General features: G+C 43.3%; 1 protein-coding gene across 3 annotated transcripts in view; it reads right to left on the bottom strand.

The window, feature by feature from the left end:
- sipa1l3 (signal-induced proliferation-associated 1 like 3) overlaps positions 1-26163 on the bottom strand; it is an 88765-nt gene that overhangs the window by 2738 nt on the left and 59864 nt on the right. For 2 of the 3 annotated variants that reach the window (XM_083985500.1, XM_083985499.1), the window contains exons 10-23: positions 25257-25839; positions 23733-23831; positions 23439-23614; positions 12135-12386; positions 10991-11173; positions 9242-9366; positions 8331-8458; positions 7758-8227; positions 5123-5353; positions 4855-5017; positions 4287-4461; positions 3261-3437; positions 2226-2352; positions 1758-1839 (exon numbers count right to left, since the gene is read on the bottom strand). In XM_083985500.1, the coding sequence (XP_083841626.1) occupies positions 1758-1839; positions 2226-2352; positions 3261-3437; positions 4287-4461; positions 4855-5017; positions 5123-5353; positions 7758-8227; positions 8331-8458; positions 9242-9366; positions 10991-11173; positions 12135-12386; positions 23439-23614; positions 23733-23831; positions 25257-25839 (2971 nt within the window). The remainder of the gene's footprint in view (positions 1-1757; positions 1840-2225; positions 2353-3260; positions 3438-4286; positions 4462-4854; positions 5018-5122; positions 5354-7757; positions 8228-8330; positions 8459-9241; positions 9367-10990; positions 11174-12134; positions 12387-23438; positions 23615-23732; positions 23832-25256; positions 25840-26163) is intronic. The other variant, XM_083985501.1, reaches the window with a different exon arrangement.

The following is a 26163-nucleotide window of genomic DNA, read 5'->3' as shown; positions in this document are numbered from 1 at the left end:
CCCTAAAAATCGGAATCGAATCGAATCGTGAGCCACCCAAAGATTCACATCCCTAGAAAATATATTTCTAATAGAGCTATTGACATGAAATTTTCACCAGATGTCGGCATCAACCCAAGTAATGCACACATACAAAGAAATCCGAACATTAATGTCCATAAATTAAGTTATGTGTAATAAAGTGAAATGACACAGGGAATAAGTATTGAACACATGAAGAAAAGGAGGGGCAAAAAGGTATGGAAAGCCAAGAAAGCAGCTGGAGTTTGTCAGTATTTAGAATGTAATCCTGTCTCCTATCAGTGCAAAGTAATATCTGCTGGTTTAGTCCTGATTGATGCCTTTTAAAAAGGTTTCTCACCACCAAGGTGTCAGACAATAAGTCTGTTAGGGAACCCTTCTGATTATTGTTTTGACTCTTCTGTCTGAAATCTTTGGTTGCGTAGGTCTTTAGACAGCTCTTAGACAGCTCTTTGCCATTGCCCATCATGCAATACTTCTTGTCTGACACCTTGGTGGTGAGAAACCTTTTTAAAAGGCATCAATCAGGACTAAACCAGCAGATATTACTTTGCACTGATAGGAGACAGGATTACATTCTAAATACTGACAAACTCCAGCTGCTTTCTTGGCTTTCCATACCTTTTTGCCCCTCCTTTTCTTCATGTGTTCAATACTTATTCCCTGTGTCATTTCACTTTATTACACATAACTTAATTTATGTACATTAATGTTCTGATTTCTTTGTATGTGTGCATTACTTGGGTTGATGCCGACATCTGGTGAAAATTTCATGTCAATAGCTCTATTAGAAATATATTTTCTGAGAAAAATGTTGACGTGTTCAATACTTATTTTCCCCGCTGTATATATAAAAAAAGTTTTATACAATGATTATCACTGCTGAGTGAGTCATTACCGACTCTCATCTTTTCACAAATCAACTAAAGGTCTAATTTGCCTGAATTATTCTTCTTAATTACAGAAACACCAAAATAGAATAGAAAAACAAATCCATGATGTATTATAGTGTGTTCAGTTCAATTACTCAAATTAAACCAAAAAATGTGTCTACGACATAAACCATCACATCAAGGATTTAAAACTGGGCCCGTTATTTTCTGCTCTTCTACTTTTAAAGCAGAAGTAAGCGATATTTTTGTGTTAATATAAGTCTTAAATAGTTGTATCTTCCGACAGCAATCACTTATATAGAGTGTTTGGACCGAAACACGGGTCTGTCAGTCACTCTGCTCTGCTCTGAGCTGAGGAGAAAACTTTTCTTGTATCCTACAAGTTTTATCCAATGAGGAGAGAGAACGGCATGAAGGGCTGTGTGTGCAGCCAAGGGATGCGCGTGAATGTGGTGACGTAGGGACGAGGACCAATAGATCCATGACGAGGGCGGGGGCTGCTAACTCCGTCGACTGACAAGAAGTTATGGTGCGTTCAAGGCAGCCCGTAACTCGTGTTTTTCCGACCTGTGAAGTCGTACCAGTTTGATCTGGTACGAGTTCACGGGTCGGAAGTTACGAGTGGCCGTTATAGTGACTTTCACAGGTAAAACAGGTCGGAAAAACACGAGTTACGGGTTGCCTGGAACGCTACAAAGTCGTAAGTCGTGACTTGAAGCTGTAATTTACGGTTTCAAAAGCCTGCCTTGAACGCAGCATTAGCCAAAACGACCGGATCGCTTACTTCTGCTTTAACTTCTTGAAGAGGAAGTGAAACACTAGTGAAAAACAAAAGATGCTCACTCTCTCCAGATCGGTGTTCAGCTGCTTCAACATGACCTCCAGGTGGTAGAGTCGACCCGACAAATCGTTGGGCACCTCGTCACTGTGGAAACACACACACAGCACACATGGATGGTGAGGGAAGACATGGATGCAGATGTTTGTGTGCGTGCATTCACTGTTGTGTGACTGTTTGAACCTCCTGATGACAAGCATATCTTCTTACTGCTGCTCCTGCTGCTCACTGGCAGAATAAACACCCTGTGGTATCTGGTACCAAACAACTGTTTACACTAGTGAGAATACACTGAGGGGTAAAAACAACCGGAGGATTTAGTTCAAACGCTGGCAGCTCAGTGAGTTACCACAAGGAGGCAGTGGTGGCAAAGGAAACAAAACAACTCATGAATATTTAAAGGAGCTGAATTTCTAGTATGTCGCTGTGATACCGAAAACAACAAAAACAAACTGTTTTTTGTTTTGACCTACCCGCTGAAGGTGGGCGTGGTCCGTGGTGTCTGAGGAGTCTGAAACTGAACTGGACTTATCACCGGTCTCATGTCTTGGCCTCCAACCTGCGGCTCAGTCAGGGAGAAGAGGGAAACGGCTCTTTGTGCTGCAAAAACAGACATGATTGTACTTTCAAAAAGCTGCAGAAAACGAGTCCTTTTTTTTCCCTCAGGTTTCCCTCAGGACATGTGACACAATTACACCTAAGCACATGAGGAGCTGGCGGCAGGTTAAAGCTCTGGATCAAGTGCTGTGTGTGTTTGTCTGTGCTGTGATAAGTGTCTTTGTGGCAGCAGAGGGACACGAGGGACCTGCAAAAGAAACAGCGACTGGGAAACAGAGCAGGTGATCGGGTGGGGAGATGTGTGGATGAACGCAACAGAGCCCCCGTTTCTTTCCCAGGAGTGTCATGTGACAGCTGAGACATTGTGAAACCAGTTAAATAAAAACCCCAACATACAGACAACAAACCTCATGCACACCTTACAAATTGATCAATACAACACATTTATTGCATTTTTTGGGAATTAAAATATTCACTTAGCATTAAAGCAGAAGTAAGCGGAATATTTGTGTTAATATAAGTCTTAAATAGTTATATCTTCCGACGGCAATCACTTATATAGAGTGTTTGGTCTGAAACACGGGTCTGTCAGTCACTCTGCTCTGCTGTAAGCCGAGGAGAAAATTTCCTTGTATCCTACAACCTTTATCCAATGAGGAGAGAGAACGGCATAAAGGGGCGGTCCTCTCTGTGTGTGCAGCCAAGGGATGCGCGTGAATGTGGTGACGTAGGGACGAGGGCGGGGACTGCTAACTCCATCGGCTGACAAGAAGTTAGCCAAAACCACCGGATCGCTTACTTCTGCTTTAAATTGACCCATATAAATCCAAAGAAGTCTGACACAGTATAACAATATGAAGCAGTTGCATCCAAACTCTAACAGAAAAACCTACAAACATCCACCCACACATGATATCAAGAGCCCCTCACTGAGTCTTGGTTGTACAAACCTAGTCCAGATGTTCCTCTCTCCTCACCTTCATAGGCTTTAGCAGCGTTGACCAGGCTGGCCCACTCCAGCCCACAGGCTGTGTCAGGGAGAGGCATCAGCCCGGGGTCCAGCCTCCTCAGGGGGGGAACTTTGTCCCTGACCTCAGTGAGAGAGAGCTCCGACGCAGATATTGGCACTGGGGCACGGGGCGAGAGAAAGAGTCGCAGTCAGTCAACAAACCTCAGCATGAGAGAAAAGCATCAACCATTTCTTGATCACATCACACAGCGGAGAGGACCCTCATGACACCTCGATATCCTGATTATGTTTGAACATTTATTTGTCTATAATCTATATGAATAAGTATAACTTTATACAGTCACGGATGGCCATAGAAACTGTTATACTGTAGAGTACAGCTTTCACCCTTTTTCTTTTTTCTTCTATCTTTCTTTTTTTTTTCTCTAACCTGCTTTGGGGGAAGGGGGTGGGAAGGAAGGGGTAATTGTTTGGGTTGTTATGTACCTGGATGTTTTGAAAATGAATAAATAAAGTACTTAAAAAAAAGAAAAGAAAAGCATCTACTAGGGGTGGGAGAAAAAAAAATCAATTCACATAAATATCGCAATATCTTTTTTGACAATTTTTAAATCGATTTTTTTCTTTCAAAAATCGTTTTTTTTTTTATTTGGGGGGGGCGGGGGGGGGTTAAATATTGTGCAATGTGCATTTGTTAGCCTTTTTTACATACAGAGAGTCCAGGTTTTGAAAAGGGTTTAAGTTCACTTTATAATGGGATATGTTAATTTATAGGCTCCTACAGTATTTGTGTGCAGATAAATGTTAAAAATGCAGTCGAGAGAATCGGCAATATCGTAGAATCGCAATTTAAATCGAATCGCCATCCAAAAAATCGTAGAAGAATCGAATCGGGAGCATATCGTCCCAGCCCTAGCATCTACGTACAAACACCTACGACAACAACAACAACAGGACGGCTTTTCAGCTCGACTCGTAGGTCGTGACTTGCTGGGTTTCAACATACCCTTCTTGCCCTGCATGTGATTGGAGGAGACGGCGTGTCTGCGCGTCGGCAGCGTGCAGGTGAACAGTACGTCGGTTGGAGCCGTCTGGTTCTCCGAGTTGGCGAAGCTGGAGTCCCTGCGCCCGCTGCACAGGGACTCGTCGGAAAAGGTGCGCTGCAGAGTTCGTCTGGGAGACTGCAAGGAGGGGAAAAGAAAGTGAGAGGGATCAGAGCGTGAGTTCATGAAAGTACAAACGCTGACGTGTTTGGTCTATAGCAGGGGTTTTCAAAGTGTGAGAGAGTGAGCCCCCCTTAATAAAAAATAAACCGCTGTAATCGCAGTCTGTGTGTTACAAGACCTTGTTTTATCATATCGCAGTATAATAATAATATATATAATTGCAAACTATAGGCTACTGCAAAAAACATTAATCATTTAGCCCTATGTGCAAGTGACATGTAACTCATCTTTTGTTTGAATGTTTTCAGTTTTTCTTGTTTTCTTTTTCTCATATCGGGCCCCCCCTCAAACTCTCTGGCGCCTCACACTTTGAAAACCCCTGGTCTCTAGAGTTAGTGTCTTTCTCACTGGATCTCTCTGCGGCATCTCTCCTGGGTTGTCCATGATGATGAGTTTCTTCAGGTCATCCTCGATGGTGCTCTTATACGTCCTTCGTGGAGAGCGCAGGTCCCTCAGTGATGCTCGGAGTCGAGGCTGTCCAAACACGTTCTTTGAATTCGTATCCACCTGCCTGGAGACACAAAGACATGGACGTCAAGAGGATGTGGGTTTGTTTCTGACCACTCATGGCGCTCACTGAGCAGCGCTACATCGAAGCTCCCGGTCGCTGCCTTACTTCTTGCGGTTGTTGTTGTCAGAGTTGGATGTGGCGGTTGTGTTTGACGGCGATGAACCGTTGTCTTCGGTCTGCCAGGCCTGATGTCTGCTCTTCCCATATAAGGCCTTGGGGGCGGAGCTGGACAGAGGGATGGAGCCTAAATGAGCTGAAGTGGGCGTCGCTGTGGCGGCTCGGACGGGCCGCGCTTTCTCTGCGTTAGGAGTCTTGTAACCCTGCGGTGTGTAGGCCCTGAGAGGACGGAGGCACACACACACACACACACACACACACGGGATTAATGCATGAAAATCATCATGAGTGTGAGTAAACAGCCACTGGAAGCTCACTGTGACTGGACTTCACTTTCCCTGACAGAAGATCAACAGCTGTTTGGTGCGAACAAAGACATAGGGTTGGTTTTAGGGTTGGAAGAGGATGTTATAAAACACAATGATGATTAGCAGCAGGTACTCTCAAATAAAGCTATGAGGGCAATGACAGTGGATAATCATCAACAACATAAAATATAAAGTTCTATCTTCTCTGATCTAGGCTGTGAGGGCTGGACAGTGAGAGAAAAAAGAAAATCAGAATATAAAGAGCAGTTGGAGGGGGATAAAACAGATTTATGCTTGGGTTGGATAAATAGATTGAATGTGGGTTAAAGTGACAGACAGGACAAATACAATTGGTCACACACATCAAGTGTTAGCAGCTTAGTGGTGCAGTGAGGTTCAGAGTATAGGAGGCAACATCTGTTTGTCTAACTCTGGATGGGGGAAAAAACTATCTATAGTTATATAATCTCAACAGACAATGTCAGAAACAATGTGTGATACACAATGATGGGTTATAGCCCTGTGGGACATTAAGAAAGAAGAAATGATAATAAGCAATGATGCAGTGAGTGAGTGACAGTTGTGGAAGATCCTCTGGCAAATAAGGACATGATAAATAAACATGTAAAATAAAAAAACAATGAGCACAAACACTCATTGCACTCAAGATGTTGACTTTTTTTTTTTTTAATAAAGGCTTCTCTGCATGTGTGTGTGTGTGTGGTCCCTTTGTTTGGCAGATTCACAGTGTTTATTCTGGCAGCACACACCTTCCTCTCCTCCTCTTCATTGATCAGGTCTTACAGACAGAGTGTGCAATAAAGTACAGGAGGCGGTGTCCATTTAGCCACACACTACACACACACTGCAGGTACCGTGTTACTGTCTGTCGATATAACTGTATTGACAACACAGGTAAATAGCACAAGGCTAATGAGCTCCTACTACTACCATTTATCAACACTGCCACGCTGCGTACTACAAAGGCAGAGCCTGAAACGTCTTTTATCCACTAAACCAATTTGTCTTCACTGCAAAACAGGCTAATTAACAGTTGTATTAAAAACATCCAAATTATTCCACTGACCCACTTATCTCTCAGAAGGTATTATTCAGCATCCAGCATCCTCTAACCAAAAACAAACCGTCCATCTTACAACACTATCTGCCAAATGTGTGGTCCAACACATCCCAGGCACAGACTGCAGCGGCATCAGAGTCGATGGCTCGGGGTTTAAACACAGATTGTTTTAATCCAACACAGACTGGTCCAAGCCTGTGCATGTCTGTGTGTTTAATGGCTGTATGTATTTATGATGTGGGGGGGGGGGGGGCAGTGATACATCCATAAGCAGAGGAGATCACATGATGACCTGTAGGTTTCATAAGGATTAGGCTGAAATAAGCCCCCGTGGACTCTTGAATGATGAATTTTCATGTGTCACAGACTAGTCTTGTGATCTGGTGGTGGTAGAAGATAACCGCTGCTTAGTGGATCATTTGCTTAAAGGGATAGTTCAATATTTTGGCAAATTCAATTCGCCTATTGCCATAATCTCTATAGTTTTAGGAGTAGGTTCATTACCTTTAATTGTCGGTGCAAGCTGTTTTTAGAATGGCGGAGCAGAGACGTGAGCTGCTCAGCGAATGCAACAGAGGTGCACGGTACTTTCACCTTTCCCTCATCAAACTCATCAAACACACAATCCAACAACTCCAAAACGCTCTCGTGGACAAGTTGTGACCTGCACATTCACCTCGCTATGAAAAATAATGTAACATTAACTAGACTGAGTTGTTTTTGCGGCAAATGCAAAGCCGGAACTACATCCCAGACACGGCTGCTGGGCGGAGTGATTTCAACACCGCAAGTAGCTCCGAGTATTTGCTTCATGTGTCGTAATGTTACGTAATTATATGATTATTGTTTGACAAGGGACAGGGCACCTGTACCATTCACCTCCATTGTGTTCGCTGAGCAGCTCATGCCTCTGCCCCGTGTATCTCAAAACAACATGCACCGATAATTAAAGGTAATTAACGTACTTCTATAACTATAGGGATTATGGCAATAGGAGAATTTGCCAAAATGTCAAACTATCCCTTTAAGACCTCTGAAAACTTGTTATTACCAAGTAAGTACACACCTTTTCCATTAAGCTAAGCAGCAAGATTCATTCTCTCCGTACAGTGAATGGCAGCACATATCTGGGATCGATCTGCGCTGTCTCTTTTGGAGGTTAATGTTAGGTCATATCAGCGAGCGTCATAAAACCCCATAAAAGAAGCATCTCATCGCTGAGTTGGTCTCTCACCTGGGTTTGAAAGTGTCCATTTTATCAGCACTGGAGCCAGGAGGCGGGAACGTCCTTGTCCGGTACCCTTTGTTGTGATTGGCTGCGGCGGGTATGATGGGCGAGGACTCCCGTCTCCTCGCTTCTCCTCCTCCTCCTCCTCCTCCACCGCTGCTCCGTCCCACCGACAGCTCCTGGACGCCGCTGTAGGTGGTGGAGCAGTGCATGGGCTTGAGGGACTGGCTGTTGGACATGTTTCCGTGGCGAGTGTTGTTGTAGTGGGTCGAGGCGTCGATGCCGCTGTCGTTGGACCCCCCCTTGTTGTTGAGAAGGTCGGGGTCGGGGTCAGCTGGGTCTCCTCCTCCTCCTCCTCCTCCTCCTCCGCGCTCTGCTCCGCCTCCTCCGTCGAACCAGCGCTCGTCGCTGTGGCTGCTGGAGGCGTTGCTGGACAGCGTGTTGCTGCTGGAGTGACTGGAGTACTGGGTCTCGCCCTGCGGAAGGAGAAAACGACAACAGTCAGATTGAGCTCAGAGGCGGAGAAGTTCGACGCGTGAACAAAATGAGACAGGGGACGATGATGATGACGGCACTGACCTTCGAGTGTCTGTTTGGAGAGTCTTTCCCCGGGACATCCTGTCTGGCTACTCTCCTCTGCCCCCCTCCGCCACCCGGTCCCCGAGATGATGATGATGATGATGACGCCGGGACATGCCAGAGGGGTTCTAGACGGAAAACACACACAGACACTCGCAGGATTAAAGCAAATTACACTGAACCTCCATGGTTGGCAAAGAGGATTAAATACTTATAGCACATTTAAACACTGACCTCCCCCCACCCACCAACGCACTAAAATCACACTGTTATCTCTGCTCCACTGTGCAATACACACACTTTAAAAAGCCACAATAACAGACTTTTGAAGGTTTCTATCCACCTTATGGATCTCAGTCCAATAAGTACTCTCTTTCTGTGAAGCAGTTATAATAAATATGTTTTTGATATTAATGTAAGGGAAAGCAATTTGACTGTGGGAAAAAGGGGCTGAGTGAAGTGAGCGTATAAAGAATTGTCATCCAAAATATGTAGCTCTGCTCGGCTTTACAGAGGCTTTAGGCTGAGTTTCAGCTCATTGTTTTGCCGTCTGGACCACAACTTTATTGTTTTGGTTGACACTCCTACTGCTCTCTCAGTGCTGCTGTTGCAGGAAGCTGTTTTCAGCAAAAAAAAAGCTCTAAAAACCTGCTGTACACTACCAGCTCAGCACCTCACAGCAGACACTGGTGAACACAGTAGACCCAGAAGCTAATTGAGACCAATAACATAACAAAATAGTGTGATGAAGAATAAATAAAAATGAAACAAAAAACCAAAAGGAAACTAAACAGTTAAATTGTTGCAGAGAGAAGTGCAGAGTCAGTTCCAAATGTTAAAAGTAAATGACTTGTTGCAAATGAAGTGTAACAAAGTGGGGCTGGTGGTTTATTATGAAGAAGGTGGTGAACCTGTTTTGCAGCGCTCCATGGTGCTGTCCTGACTGGTGAAGCCTGAGGAAGACTCTCCGCTGGAGGTGATATCCACGGTGAGGTGGGGCTCGTAGGGCAGCAGGGGGCGCTGTCCTGTTCCGTATCTACACAGGTCACAGGCGGAGGGGACAGTGTGTGTTATTAACGGACACATTCATGCCAATATCTGGAGTAAATTTCATAATGTATCCAAAAAGACATTACTCCCGATGAACCACACCGGAGCACAGAGAGAATTACAGGAAAGGGCACACAGACACTCAATAAATCCCCCTGGAGCGATCCCTAAAAATACGCGGTTTGATTTTCGGTTTCTGTTTTGCATCCTGATGGCAGTTGAATAAAACTCGTTCCTCTGGTTGGACGAGATGTTATCAGCCTCCACTCTGTGAGGAAGAGCCGCCCACACAACAGATCCTTCCTCAGGGAGACAGTGTGTTCGTACACATCCCACTGCAGACCGCAACACGCCACATTATACAGCCTGTCTCCTCAACAGACATGATCCACCCAGTGGTGGACAGTAACAGAGTACATTTACTTGAGTACTGTACTTAAGTACATATCCAGAGGATTTGTACTTTACTTGAGTATTAGATTTCTTTGGTACTTATTACTCTTACTTGAATACATTTCCAAGACAAATATTTTTACTTTTACTCAAGCTAATTTCTAGGAAGGCTGAAAAGTACTCGTTACTTTCAGGTCTGCTCTTCTTTTTTTTCTAAAATCCTATTGGACACAAGCTGTGTTTGTCAAAGAAGGAAACCCTAACCCCTAAAAGCAGCACATCAGTGCAGCTGGTTTCAAAGAGTTCATTCTCAGAAACAAGAGTTAAAAGCTCTTTAAATTCATTTAGAAAAAAATATAGTAATTCATTGATGTGAAAAATAAGAAATTTACTCTTACTTTTACTTAAAGCAGAAGTGAGTGATATATTTGTGTTAATATAAGTCTTAAATAGTTATATCTTCCGACAGCAATCACTTACATAGAGTGTTTGGACTGAAACACGGGTCTCTCAGTCCCTCTGCTCTGCTCTGAGCCGAGGAGAAAACATTTATCGTATCCTACAGTTTTTATCCAATGAGGAGAGAGAACGGCATGCAGGGCTGTGTGTGCAGCCAAGGGACGCCGTGAATGTGGTGACGTAGGGACGAGGACTGTTATGGTGCGTTCAAGGCAACCCGTAACTCGTGTTTTTCTGACCTGTGAAGTCGTACCAGTTCGATCTGGTACGAGTTCACGGGTCGGAAGTTACGAGTGGCCGTTATAGTGACAGGTCGGAGAAACACGAGTGGGTTGCCTGGAACGCTACAAAATCGTAAGTTGTGACATGAAGCTGTAATTTACGGTTTCAAAAGCCTGCCTGGAACGCAGCATTAGCGAAAACGACCGGATCACTCACTTCTGCTTTAAAGTAAATTTAAAAGCATGTACTTTTGGATACTTAAGTACCTTTAAAAGCAAATACTTTTTTACTCTTACTCGAGTAACATGTCGACTGAGCTACTTTTACTTGTAACGGAGTAAATTTTGACCAGTAGTATTTGTACTCTTACTCAAGTACTGGGGTCGAGTACTCTGTCCATCTCTGGATCCACCTCATACACACACAACGGTTGTTATGAGTAGAGTTTAATCAAGATCAAAGAAGTGACGGAGGAGAGCTCGGAACAAAAGACCGACCACACACACACATAGACACACATACACACAGACACACACCTGTCGGGGGAATGTTTGTAGCGCACAAAGGGTCCGGGTGTGATTCCAGGCGGTCCCATGGTGGAGAGGCTGACCAGGCCTGAGGAGGGAGAGGAGAAGCTGGCCGAGGGGTTTCTGTAGGGCAGCACTCTGTCGCCTCCTGCAGGAGACAGGGTGTAGTGGTTCTCTGGGTAACTCACTGGCCTGGAGGACACACACAGAGGGTGACGGTTAACCGAGAGACACACAAACAGGGAAGTGAGGGATGTGAGTGAGGCTGCGACTGCAACTGCAACTGCAACACAAGAACCTGTGTAGACCATTTCGTCTAAATTTAGAAAGAGACCATGCTGGAAAAACCGCGATCCCGTTAGGACCTGTCAGGATCTGACTGTGGTTATTAACTAGCAGGCTCCAGTGTGTGTGTGTGTGTGTGTGTGTGTGTGGTTGGCAACTGAGAACAAAACATAATGTCAGTGTAATCACAACGAGTTTAAACCTAACAATTCCTGTGGAAGAACATGTTAAACCTGCTCATACAGTTGTAACTTTTTGACCTTTACACATTATAATGTCTTACTTAGACAGAGGAGCCTTTACAAAATCATGCAAATCATGTTCAATTTATTTTCCATGTAAAAGTCTCTCAAAAGGAAACCTGGCCAAGAGGGTAGAATAAAGATAATTAATGCAATAAACAGAGGCAACTGTTGTAGTGGTTGTTGGCAGCAGAATATACTGTTAAATAAATTTTACTTTCTTGAGACGACTTACAACAAACCTGCACCACTGTGTCTTTTTTCCTTTTTATTATTATTATATCCCTCTGTGATCCCAAATACAAAGATCTTTGTGGTTGTCATTTGTGTGACCGGTAACCAGGCAACAGGACAAGATGGATGTGTAATTCTTAATGAATCAAACATCATCGTGGTAAAATAGTGCCATATGCCATTTTTATATTTGTGATATTTTTAATGTTTCCTCTATTATTATGATAATTTTTATTATTTTCATTTTAATTTCCACATGTACTCTATTTGTGAGAAAGACAATAGTTTTATTACATGTTTACATTTTTTTAATTCAAATGAAAAAAGACAGTAATCACCTGTATTATTTGAGACAGTGTGCAGAGCATATAACCAAAGAAACGGAGTCTCACCTCTTGGAGTTGAGGTGCTGAGGCTCTCTGTAAGGGACAGGCATGAGGGCCTTGTGTGACCGGGGCAGTGGAGGAGGTGGGGGGCCCATCTGGGCCCAGCGCTGAGGGTTGGGGGTGCTGTGAAGCCCTGGAGGAATAGGTGGGCTGTCCCACCGCCACGTCGGACGGGGGGAGGGTCTGTATCCTGCCGCCAAAGGCTCAGGTTCTGGCTTCTGCTCCATGGTTTTCATCTCGTACTCCTCTGTGCAGCCCCTGTAGAGACATCCAGCACAACGAGTGAATCAAAAGCTTGAACCTTAAAAGCCGTCACCTCCCCTTTCCAAACCCATGTTCTGCCTCTCCAACACAGCCGTCATCCGTAGCGTTTGATCCTCAACTGTGGGTCGGTAAAAAAAAGCGGATTGGGGAGCAGCGGTTTCCTCTCTGAAGACCTAAACTGCAGTTGAACCAGAACAGTGGCCTCTGTGCCGAGTTCAGAAAGAGTAAAAAAACTGCTCAATAAATCTCCTCAGAAAGACTCCACATTATGGTCCTCTCATAACACACTTTGTGGATGCTCAAACACACAGCAGACATGTAACAGTGCTCACTAATGAGCTCCCCTGACACCAATGGAGGGAGAGAGAAAGAGAGAGGGAAGGAAACTGATTATTGGCACATCAGGCTTCCATCTTCCCTGCTGTGAGACCGAGGTCAAGTGCGTGTGTGTGTGTGTGCGTACGCGCTTTAAGTGATAGCTCTCTAATCTCATCAAAGAGATTCTCACTCAAGGTCTTAGTCGATATAGTACACTCGTAAATATGAGCAACTCACACTTTATTCTCCAAAGTTGTTCTACAATGAAATTAACAAGTACTCTTTTATCTCCATGTCAGAATAAAAAATTAAAACATAACGAGAGGAAACTGCTCTCAAATGATGATAAGCTGGCATTTATTCTCATCAATTATGAAATGACTGTGAGAGCTCCCAGGGGGTGGCCATCTTTATGTATTAGCACAGGACACAAACATTAACACTCAGCTAAAGATGTTCCTGTACTCAGAGTATCCCCAGCACCCCCATATATTCTACACATCATCATTATTTCATTCACAAAGCCTATTACAGGAGGCATCAAATATGCATGGATGATTTATTTAAGATGAGAAAAATGCCAAACGGAAGAGGAGGGGGACGAAATGAGAGAGGAGGACGACAGTGGTGGTGGAAAAAGATGGTGTTGGAGTGAAGAGGTGAAGTGAGATGACAGTGAAATTCACAGTCAGGTGAAACCAAGCAGGAGGGGGATAAAAAAAGAACTGAAAGAGAACAAACAGCAAAGATTGAAATAACTGTGATGAGGACAGTGTGATGTGTCGCTTACAAGGTCTGCTCAACTATTAGTTCATTGCTGAATGCTGATCATTTTTAACTTTAACATGTCTAGTCAGAGAGAGTTTATCTTAAACCACAAGATGAGCAAATAGAGCTTCAACAATTTACTATTCATTAAAACTGTTAAAATCATATCGGGACTCTATCTTCATCAGAAGTAGAGTATATAGTGAATTTTTCTGAATTACAGGGACATTAATGTTCAGGGATGCAAACGGGTCAGGACCAAAAAAGAGAGGAATTGTCTGGGGGGGGGGGGGGGCTCACCATGAACAATATCACAGAAAAGTCAATTTCCAGTAGTTCAACCCCAACCAAGTATTGAGTGCATATAGATGGACAGTTTTCAGAAGGCCAACATTTCTAGATTAAAAATGCTTTAAAAAAATAAAAACCATTGCAATATTTCAATTTTGGAGATACTGATTTTTAGGTCTTCACTGAATGTTAGTCATAATTATTACTATTAAAATAAACAGAAGAAATAAAGACATGGGATTTAACATCCCATTCAGTGTGTAATGGACATATAGGCCTATATAATGTGTTAGTTTCACTTTAATTGAACACATTCTACATCGCGGAGGCGACGTCTCTCCTTCACCTCTGAAACGGGGCAGAGCTCCGTGGGAGACACCTGCCTGACACAGCAACGGACATGCACGGGGGAGAAAACGGCGGCGCCGTCGCACCGAATGCACGCGGATACGCGCCGCTTTGGGTACCGAGCGCGCACGTCGCGTCTACATTGGAGGTGAATAGGTAGGCTGTTACCAGTGTAATCAGAGACAACCATGAATGAGTTGTCGCACACACTGAGGTGACCAGCAGAGCGGCCGCACCGTGACCGCGGTCTGCTCCAGCAGCCTGGTGTCCCCATTACGCACCACGCGTCTTTTCAGTCACTTGTCCAAGTTCTCCTTTACTGTTTTTTTTTCACTCATTCTCTCTGTCTCTTTTACCGGCGGTGTCAGCTGATGTGCACATCTGCAGCAACCCAAACAAATGCACATGTTACTGTTGACTGGCTCTATTCCACACTCTAAAATGTGACAAGTTCAGCTTACTTAAAAAAATCTAGGAAACCGATTGCACTAAAAAAGGTAAGTAACTCTAACTAATAGTCTTAAGTTAAGTTTACTTCATATCTACTTGTTAAGTTTACTTTAAATCTAGTTGTATTCACTTAATTTAGTGAAGTTATTCAAACTTAAAAAAACTAAGTATAATAAACTTGATCTTTCTAAGTGGTACCAACTTAAGTAAGTCAAGTTAGTCAGACTTAACTGAACAGTTGTGTTTACTTAGTAGAATCTAGGAAACCGATTGCACTAAAAAAATCAAGCAAGCAGAACAAAGAATGATAAGTTTGCAGACTTATTTTATTTAAACAAAATGCCAAGGCCACTCTGTCATCAAATGACACAATAAAATACACCAAGGATATCTCCTAACAACCTATGAAGTTAACAATGAAGTCAAAGGTGTTCTTTGGTCTTTTTGGATCATCCAAATGAAGATCGTATATTAGTCCAAATGTAACACAAAAAGCTTGTGCATGGCTTCCAACGTCATCCACGACGATATTACCTTCCAGTATGATAGCAATGCTGGAGGGTTCAAGGTGCAGAGCATGTGGACCTGGCTGCTGTCTGTCTTCTGGTATGACAGTTAAGACTCCAAACAGGGACTTGATTGACGTCTGCAATGGTGTCGGTGTCCTGCAGATACAAAGGAAGGTTAAAAGCGTTTAACTCACTTTGGTAGAGCTGCCGCTCCATGTTGAGGCTACAGACTTACAAAAAGTCAACCGATCTTAATGATATTGATATGAGCTTAATAAAAAGTACCATTTTATTTACAGCCAAACCACTTACTTATATCTGCAACCAATCACTACAAACAGGCATATTTCCTAATAAAATGAAAACGGCTAAGGTTATTCCCATCTTCAAAACTGGTAATAAGCATGACTTCTGCAATTACCGGCCAATCTCACTGCTTCCTCAGTTCTCCAAAATACTTGAAACACTCTTTTCATGCAGACTGGAGGATTTCATAGAAAAACAACACATTTTGAGTGACCAACAATATGGCTTTAGATCAAATCGGTCAACTACAATGGCAGTTATGGAACTCATTGACAAAATTTCTACAAACACTGATAATAAAGAATATACAGTTGGATTATTTATTGACCTAAAGAAGGCTTTTGATACCCTTGACCACACATTATTATTGAACAAATTTGAAAGATATGGTATTAGAGGGGTTGCAAAGTCATGGATAAAAAACTACTTGGATGATCGATACCAATATGTCCAGATTGATAATGAACGGTCCGAATTGAGAAGAGTCACATGCGGGGTCCCTCAAGGTTCCGTATTGGGCCCAAAACTCTTTATAATGTATATAAATGATATCTGTAAGGTTTCTTGTGAATTTAAATGTGTTTTATTTGCGGACGACACCAATTTATTTTGTTCTGGCCAACACTTGGGACACCTTCTGAATACAGTGGAAACTGAACTTAAAAAAATAAAAAGATGGTTTGATGTTAACAAGTTATCTCTGAACATAAGCAAAACAAAATTTATTATTTTTGGAAATCGTCCTATAAATCAAAGAGTGCAAATTACCATTGACAATGTGGAAGTGGAAAGAGTTTTTGATAATAAGTTCCTTGGAGTGGTTATTGATCATAAGCTGTGCTGGAAGCCACATATCAACTTCTTAAAGAATAAAATATCAAAAACCATGGCAATTCTATATAAATGTAAAAATATCTTAATGACAAATTCTTTAAAAATTTTGTATCAATCCCTAATAAAACCATACATAACTTATTGTATAGAAGTGTGGGGACACACATTTAAGTCAATCACCAAACCTATTTTTTTACTTCAAAAAAAAGCAATGCGACTTATAAACAAAGTCGACTATAGGCATCCAACCAATCAATTATTTATTAATTCTAACGAACTCAAATTCAAACAACTGGTGGATTTCAAAACTGCACAGCTTATGTTCAAAATTTACAACAACTTGCTGCCCGAATGTATTCAGAAAATGTTTAATTTAAGACAAAGCCATTACAATCTCAGAGGAGTATGTATATTTAGAAAGTTAAAAACAAGAACCAACACCAAATTACAATGCATTACGGTAACAGCTGTTAATTTATGGAACAAATTGGAGAATGACTTAAAAACATGTAATACCATAATCTTATTTAAAAAAGTACTTAAAAACAGGATGATTAATTTATATAAGTTAGAGTAATGAGTGGTGACACGTGCTATGCTGCTGCTATTTCTGTTCTGTTTTCTGTATGTTTGATTGTTTTCTTTTTTCTTTTTTTTTTCCTCTTTTCTTTTGAGGAGGAAGGAAGTAGGGGAGGAAGAAGGGAAAGGAGAGGAGAAGGGAAGGGAAAGAAAAGGAAGAAGAAAGGGAAATCGAATCAAGCAGCTTCTCTCTTTTTACTGTTTTGTGATTGCTTATTTCTTTTATTAATAAATAACAAATTGTACATTTTAAATTTTTATTTCTTATTTTTTAATTAATCAGAGTTGTAACAGGGTAGGCGTAATAAGCTATGCTTCAGCCTATGCCTTTTCGGTCCAAATTTTCTTTTTCTGTTTACTTATTGTTTATTCTGATTGATGTTTTTTCTTTATTTACTTTTTTCTTTCTGGTTTGTAACCTTTCTTTTAATGACATGATTGACTGAAATAAACTAAACTAAACTAAAAACTGCAGACAGTCTCGGTTCGAATCCCGCATCTGGCAGCCCTTTCCTGCATGTCATTCCCCCTCTCCGCCTCCCCATTTCCTGTCCCTCTCTCCACTGTACTGTCGATTAAAGGCAATAAAAAGCCCCCAAAATATACTTTAAAAAATAAATACATAAACGTCCCATAACACCTGAAACGACAGCATCTCATTTCAGTGTGTAACATGAAATACTTACTTTGGAAAAGTCACTTCCATCATCCCCGAGGAAATGGGACATTGAATGGAGACATTGCAGGACAGCAGTCCTCAAGGCTTCGACATCATCGGTCTACAATTGAGGAAAACAGGAAAAGAAAAGGCAAATAAATATGGAAAAGCATTTTCTGAAGAAACTGCATCACATTTTTCCAACTTAAGTTATTTAAAGGAATAGTTTGACATGCTAGGAAATGTATTTGCTTGGTGAGCTAGATTAGGTCAATATCACTTTCATGTCTGTTAGCTGTGTGTGTGTGTGTGTGTGTGTGTGTGTGTGTGTGTGTGTGTGTGTGTGTGTGTGTGTGTGTGTGTGTGTGTGTGTGTGTGTGTGTGTGTGTGTGTGTGTGTGTGGAAATTAGAATACTGTCAGAAAGGAACAACTTGCACGATTTCCTGCACTTATATGAGAAGGAGTGCTTACCTTTGTTTCAACCTGGGAAAGGATCTCCTGAAGTGTCCTTCCAATTATTCAGTTGGAGTCCCGCTCAAGATCTTTACTTGCCACTCTTGTGAATTCTGCAAAGACCTTGAAAGACAAACACAACCCAATCACAAACACAATCAATTATGATTAACCCTCCTAGCACATGTTTAAGTTGCATTAGGCTATAATTTGATGGTACATTACAATTAATTTATATTTTAGCACAAACCATGGCACATCACACATTCACTTCTCTGTCTTCTCACTCCTTTACATTCTCTCTCCCTGTTGCAGCTGCTCCAACACAAGTCGACATGTGGGTTTTAGTTAGCTGGCTTGGCTAATGTTAGCTAACAATAGCATTAGCCTATCTCCAGAGATATTTCCCATGTTCAGAAAAAAATGCCCTGCCAAAATTTTAGTTGTACGCTAAGTAATGAAATTATAGCTGACAAAAGACTTTGAATAACTTACCAAGAGACCCAGAAAATGTGGTGTTCCTCCAAGGCTTTTGTCCACGGCTTCTGGAAACTTCCCTTGTGCTGCTCTACTGCGCATGTGTGAACTGCCGAACCTCTGTGCAGCCTCCAGCAACAGAATGTTACAAGTCCAGTTTACTCAGATGAACTTAGTTTCAAACCTCTTTAAGGAAAAATGACTACATACTTACATTCCATGAGTTAAGTCAACAGGATAGGGACAGATAAGTAAAGTACACTTTTATGATTTAAGTAAGCACAGTTGTTACCTTTTAGAGTGCAGCCACGTGATTGGTTCGGCGCGGTGGAAATCTCATTATCATTGGTTATTTGTATTGTCTGCCAAAACACGACCACGTCTCATATTTCTATCGAGGAAAAGTTATTTCACAATTTATAGACACAACACCGACAAGCACTGAGAGCCGCGTGTTGCAGTGACGTTATATAGGCTATAAAAAATAATCCGCAAATAATAAGCCGACGAAAAGGTGCAATTTGCCACTTAACTTCTTGTCGATGTATTATTTGCGGGGGCTTTCGGGGGATCTGGTGACGGTGGAGGATCTGGGACTGATTGACTGTGGACCACCACCAGTCTGATCAGGTCCATCACAGCACAGCAGCTGCAGCACTGCCCCGCTGTCACATGACGCATATCAGCGCAATCTGTTTACATTCAACCGACATCAGGAGAATAATGAGAATTATGATTAAAAATATATATATTTGTTTCGAATTTTGGCCCCTGGATCATGATTTTTTTGGGCGCATTCTTGGTAAAAAAAAATAAAATCCTCTAAAAAAAAAAGACAGTTGGGATGCATAATGTGTCTCATAACAGTATACTGTGCGTCACGTTATCGTCCCCCCCCCCTCTGTACTGAGCTGGCCGGTAGGCCTACTGGGTATAGCGTCCTGCTGATCACCGCGCTGAGGCACCGGCCGGTCTGAGCTGCGTTCATGTGCCGACTTTAAAACTCTCCAGTCAGTGACCTGGTGGCGGCTGTTTTGGTCGTCAGCATTTTATCCACGCAGCGACCGTCCACGGCTTAGTGGTGTTTTATTCTAGGGGTCGGTGGTGTTTTATTCTAGGGGTCGGTGGTGGCTGTGAGACAGCAGCGGCTCCACGGTGAGAGGGGGGGGGGGGGGGGAGCTTCTGCTCACCTGACTCTGTGCAGCTTCTTCATTAAATCCAAACAAACAGTCCGACACAGCGACGCGCTGCTCCTCTTTGACTCTAAAGTCTCTGTAGCTCATCAGCCCGGAACTCGCCGTCATGGATCAGAAGCGACGGCGGCGTTTGGCCTCAGTGTCTCGGACTTCCAGAGCAGCTACAGCAGCGTTGTGACCTCAACCATGGTTGGTGAGAGCAGAAATGTTGTTGTAGGCCTGTGCATATTCTCATTTGTCCAGGTCATAGTATTTCAAAGGAGGTTAAATCGAAAGCAACTGGACTTATACTGAGTCTCCACACCAGATAGTTGGACCAGTCCCAGCCTGGTCAGATGCTACATGAACTGATGAAGCCTCATGGATGAGAGGTGAAACGTCTTCCTAGACAAATAACTAAGTCCAGTTGAACCTCCTTTGAAAAAAAAAAAAAAGTTGTTGGCGGGCTTGTGAATTTTTTTTTTGACACGAGTCAAAACGAGCGATAAATCGCGTATCTCGCGTTTGGTCGCGCGTCACAACTCGAGCGAAAAAAAAGTGTTCCTCGTGTTTGGTGGGAAGCCCCTTGTGGGTCTTCCCACCAAACACGATGAAGAGGACGAAGACGCGAAGGTCCCGTCGCCATAAAAGAATCGCGTGTATTGCTTCGCAAAAAAAAAAAGTCGCGTATACCGCGTCTCGCGCCTAATCGCGTCTCGCGCCAAATCGCGTCTTTGCGTCACGGCCTTTTACACCGCGGACGTAACGAATAAACGGTGACGGTGTGAACGAACAACATAGAACAGGACCAGACGTGGCGTTGTTTCCTCTTTTCACCTACAGCTCCACTCTCCCTTACTTACACTAACTACTGTTATTGTTGAGAGCAGAGAATTGTGGGATTTGTAGTTTTGGACCAATCGCAGGTTGTGCTCTTTCTTTTTTGTGATTTTCCCGGTTCACACATGTCTTTTTTTTAAGGGGCAAATGCTCGCCCATGGTGGGCATAAGAAAATTTAAGACCTGTCTAAAATTATTTAAGACTTGAACACAATAATTCAACAAATTTAAGACATTTTAAGGCCTAAAAGTGTGTAATGGACATACGTATAGCCTATATAATGTGTTAGTTTCACTTTAATTGAACACATTCTACATCGCGGAGGCGACGTCTCTCCTTCACCTCTGAAACGGGGCAGAGCTCCGTGGGAAACACCTGCCTGACACAGTAATGTACGTACCGACTGCACGCGGATACGGGCCGCTTTGGGTAACGAGCGCACACGTCGCGCGTCAACATTGGAGGTAGGCAGTTATCAGTATGATCAGAAACCATGAATGAGTTTGCCTCAGTTTCACGTGATTGTCACTGTCAGCCTGTTAGAAAAACATTTTACTGACCCCAGCTGAGACGTTGAGACCCCCCCCCCCCCCCCCCCCCCCCCCCCCCCCCCCCCCCCCCCCCCCCCCCCCCCCCCCCCCCCCCCTCCCTCAAAACAAAAACTCTTCGGATCTGAATGATTCACACAAGTCACCTAATTGGTCATGAAAAAAGCGAGTTTCGCTTTTCGGCGCGCTGTTTGCATCCCTGAATGTTGGTGTAAATTAATCTAAATGTGGTTTTATATAGCTGAGTGGCATGAATTCAATTCAGTTCTCTTCCACTGTATTCCTGTGAAGGCATCCAAAAATCAGGAAAACATAGCAGGGGCAGGGCCAAATAAAAGTAGAGTTAAGTAAGGAGATATCTGAGGAGATTGAGTGTACTGTCCCTTTAATGGTTCATCATCTACTGTACATTAAGCCCAGAGCCGGGTCACACTACAACCTATAACCGGGATGTTCCTCTGATGTTATAAACAAGATGATGAGTTTTTTATCATTTTATCAAGCTTAAATTGGTTTATTTACACATTATATCCCCATTATCATTTATTCTAGTTGACTCATTAATTAATTAATGATTTATCCTGTGAAACATCAAATGTTCAGTTTACAATGATAAACGTAGAACGATTAATTGAGAATCAAAACCGCTGCTGATTATCTCTCTGATGATTGATTAATCAACTGGTCGTTTCAGCTCTTGTTGCAGCCCTGGAGGGATGTAAACAGAACAAGGATACACACTCACACGCCCACACAGCAACACATGCACACACACACACACACACACCAATAAATATGTCTTCAGACAATAAAAGGAGCAGATATCAAATGATGATGCTACGTAGTCACACTGCGTTCAGAAACACTCATTAATGCGTGTGAACACAACATGTGGTCAGGATATGTGGATCAACTACAGCATACAACCAGCTACATCAATAACCATGCAGTTATAAATAGTAGTAGATGCTCTGAACACACACACACACATATACACACACACGTACAAACCTTAGAGAGAGCGTAGCCTACATCTGTTGACATGCAGTGTTTCTTCCATCACAATGGCTCAGATGACACAACTGGAGCTCCCCAATACACACACATACACATACACACACACAGACGCTCTCACATGGCCAAACGCTCCACTGACATCACAACTCTTCTCTACGGTGTCCGTCCGTCTAGCATGTGCACCCCCGATCAGGAACGGCATGGAAAAACACTTCCATCTCCCCTCCCTCTCTCTTTCTCTTTCTCTCTTCCACCCACTTCTCTCTCTCTCTCTCTCTCTCTCTCTCTCTCTCTCTCACTCTCAGTGATGTTGAGACACGTCGTCCTCACCGAGCTCTCAACTCGATACACTCAACCCTGCCTTTGTCTGTTTCTCTCTCTTTCTCTATCCCCCTCCCTCCCTCCCTCCCTCCCTCACTCCCTCCCTCCTTCCGGCTCTCCCTCCCTCCCTCTTTTCCACCCTTTTCATTCGCACGGGGCATGCATTTCTAATTAATCACCTCCACTCATTCATTTATTTATTTATTTTTCATGGTCTCTCTCTCGCTCTCTCCTGATTTTTTTTTTCCTTTTGCAGATTCCAGGCCTTAATCTCATGCAATCTGCTTCCCTGGCACACAACGGCAAACGAGTCACAGAGAGAGAGAGAGGGGGAGAGGGGAAGAGTGAAATGCAAGACTCTAATTATCAGCTGCTCCAATGCCACATTAGTGTATGTGCATGTGTGTGTATGTGTATGTGTGTGTGAGAGAGTGTGTCAGAGGGATTTAACTTGGTGTAATTAAACTGCCTCCAACATTAAAGAAATCTAACCACTATGTGATCACACAGCCAGCCACAATTACAGTATTTAGGAGTCCTGGTTCTCAGGCAGAAACACACATACACACATGCACACACACACACACTGTGGTTATTTCTTCACCTCTTGTAGCACAACATCACAATCTCATAAGATGTCGTTATTCTGCCTCATTCAAAGCCTCATGTGCAGATGAAAGGTGGTAAATGGGCGACAGCGGAGGAAGGAAATAAATTGCGGGAGGAGAGGAAACATGATGAGATGACTAGATACGCGGGAGAGAAAGAAAAGGAATGGCAGATTTGGTTAATTCACGTTAAAACAAACGCTTCTTTTGTTTTTTTTTTGTTTCTGTGCCTCATTTCGCCGATTTCCTCTTGAACCGCACTTGGTTCTTTTCTCTCTGTTTGCTGGCTTCCTCTTTTCACACACTCCCACACAAAATCCTCTCAGAACATTGGAGTCTGGCCACTATCTCACCCAGGCTTTTGTGTGTTTGAGTGAAGAGCGTCCTGCGCTCACTCCAGCCCGCTCTCGTCCTTCCACCGCTGCCTGCTTAAAGCTCAGCCGCCTCCCTGTGCCGTCGGCCGCTGGCCTCAACATCTGCATCTGACTCAACGCTCATTAGTTTGGCTTCAAAGAAAAATATAATACTCGGGACTTTCACGCACCTGCGGGGCCCCCCCTCTTCGTACGGAGGGATGATGACCACTTTGACCGTGACTGACGTCCTCAGCAGGTCGATCATCTGTTCGTGAGTCAGCGTCACGGCGGCCACTTTGCAGATCTCCACCAACCGGCTGCCCTGCCTCAGTCCCGCCTGCCAGGCGAAGCCGTATTCCTCCACCTGCGCGAGAAAAAAACCACAAACAAAATTCTTCAAACAAGCCAGTTAATGTGCGGCCAAGATTATTCTTCACAAATGAGTGCGAGATCTGGCGTGGCAGATGGCGATCTGACGATACCTCGGCCACTGTGCCGTCCAGGCGAACATGGAAGCCCAGTTGTCCCAGTCCGTTTCTTCTCAGAGTCATGTCCACCGTCTCACAGCCAATGGTCAATGACTGGCCAAAAAGAGGAAAAAGAATTGTCACATTTCCACAATAAATGTCTTTGTATTAAAAATAGTCTCTATACAACGTAAAAAACAAAAGGAGCCTGAAAGAGTAAATTATTAATCAATTATGCAAAGTAAGAAGCAACATCACCTGAAACTATATCAATTTATATTCTGTGAACTTTATCAGTCTCAAAGGGATTAAATCATTTTTTAATATTTGTTTACTGTTGGATGAACACCAAGCTCACTGGAGTCCAGGAAATCTCCTTAACCCCCCCTCCAGCATTTAATTCATTACATTTTTCAGGGATTAGCACAGTACAAAATGCTGCTCTTTACTGTGCAGTGCAAACAGTTGCTCAGCTTCATTGAAAAGTGAGTTACATGCTTACATAGAATACATGTTAGCTATGCAATAATCCGTAAAAGCATTGAATATAACGGGTTGAAGGTGAAGATTACTGGGTTTCAAATGACTGTTATTTACATCGTCTTCAAAAGAACTCTTCATGCAATTGTTATTTTCCAACTGTTGTATCACAGTGTACATTAAACATCAGCAGAGGTGGAAGTAAATCATACATGTGCAACAACTAGTCCAGAGATAGTCAGACTGAGCCCCTGCTGGAACTCAAGCAAGATAAGTCAAGTCTTTTAAGTTACATGTCACAAGTCTTTATAATACGTAGTCAATTTCCACATTTAAAATCAGTTATGACACAGTGTTTATGAAGTGTTTAACATCACTTGCATCACACTGATTATTATTACTACTTGGAGGCTACAGCATGTTACCACCTACTGTACATGTCAGAAAAATGTAGTCAACAGATTTTCATGAAACTCGGTGGAGGGATGGGGCATAGGACCCATTACATTTTGGTTTGGATCTGTTTACTAGGGAAGATCCAGGAATTGTTCTATTATCACCCTCCTTAATATGTGGGATTGATTGGCCTTGGTGCAGATATGCACTTAGAAACATCTCTGTTAAACTTGCATTGTGCTGTGTTCTCAGTCCTGTTGCAATGCAAAGGTTTGTATCACTGGATTTAGGCCTTGAGTGCTTGTTTGCAGGCACTGCACTAGAAATCAGCACTATAGGTCAATGTTTCTACTAGTGGGTGCCCATTATGTTTGCACGGCGCACACTCAAAAATAGACACATGCATGTGAAGGAGCACATGTTTATCCACTAACAGTTGCACAAATGCACAAACTTTTCTTGTTGAAAAAAGAGATGATTAAAAAAAAAATCTTTTATGAAGAAGATGTGCTTATCAGGCCTCGAAGACAAAAGCGTATCTGTTTGGGCACCTTTACATTTTAGACATCCCACTCCTCTCCGAGCTCCCTCATACAATACAAGCTCAGCACCTCAAAGCCCAAAGAGATTCACATTTTCATTCATTCAGCTCCACACTCTCACCTTTAACCTCTGCACCATCTCCCTGATGTCCTGCGCACAGCCCTCTGGTACCCGCACAGCGATGTGGTCTCCTCTGCCGTAGAAGATCTTCAGCGCCAGGCGCTCCGGCGTCCAGCCGATCACGTCCGCACAGAAACAGTTAAACACCACCTCTTTGGTGGAACAGTCCGTCAGGAGGACGTATTCGGTGGACAGCCCCAAGGCACAGGGGAGCTCCGTCCCTCCTCCGCTGAAGTCCTGAGCCTGGACCCTCCAGGCCACGGCGCCCACGGCCCCCAGCTCCGCTCCCTCTCTCGCCTTCGACCGCTCACGTTTTTTGGATGCCAGTGAGATGAGGTTGTTGAGCTTGCCGGCCGAGTCGAGCGGCGTGCTGCTGACGTAGTTCTCCGCCAGGTCGCGCAGGTACTCCTGCCGCGTTCGCGTCGCCATGGTGTGGAACTTCTCCGACTTGTGCGCTGCATTTTCTGCATTGATAACTTTGGCTAGAAGGAAATTACGAAAGGTTTCCGGGTCACGGAAGGTGACGCCGCTGGGAATGGGTGGGCCGAAGGGGGGCACGTCCTTCATTCTCGTCACAGCAACACTGAAAGGAGAGAGATGATTTACAGTGTGACACTATGATATGTATCATATGAGTATGAGCTTGGGCACTCTGGTCTTCTGGTCTAATATTCTTATAGAGCCTCGTGCAATACAACCTAGTACCTATGCACTTCATCGCCCAGAACGAAACTCTTATGGTCCCCAAACCTGTGGAATGTGTTTCCCAATATGTTTCTCATTGTTATAGTTGCCTTTTTGTGTTGTCTACTTTTAAAATTTTATTTATTTTTTATTACTAAATTATGTGTAATGTGTACTGCTGTTGAACAGTTTTTATGTTAATGGGACTAGGGACGGAAATTAG

Source organism: Trachurus trachurus (genome assembly GCF_905171665.1).
Source record: "Trachurus trachurus genome assembly, chromosome: 13".
NCBI classification, from domain to species: domain Eukaryota; kingdom Metazoa; phylum Chordata; class Actinopteri; order Carangiformes; family Carangidae; genus Trachurus; species Trachurus trachurus.
Note: the sequence above shows the minus strand (reverse complement) of the source record. Positions and strands in the feature narration are given on the sequence as shown.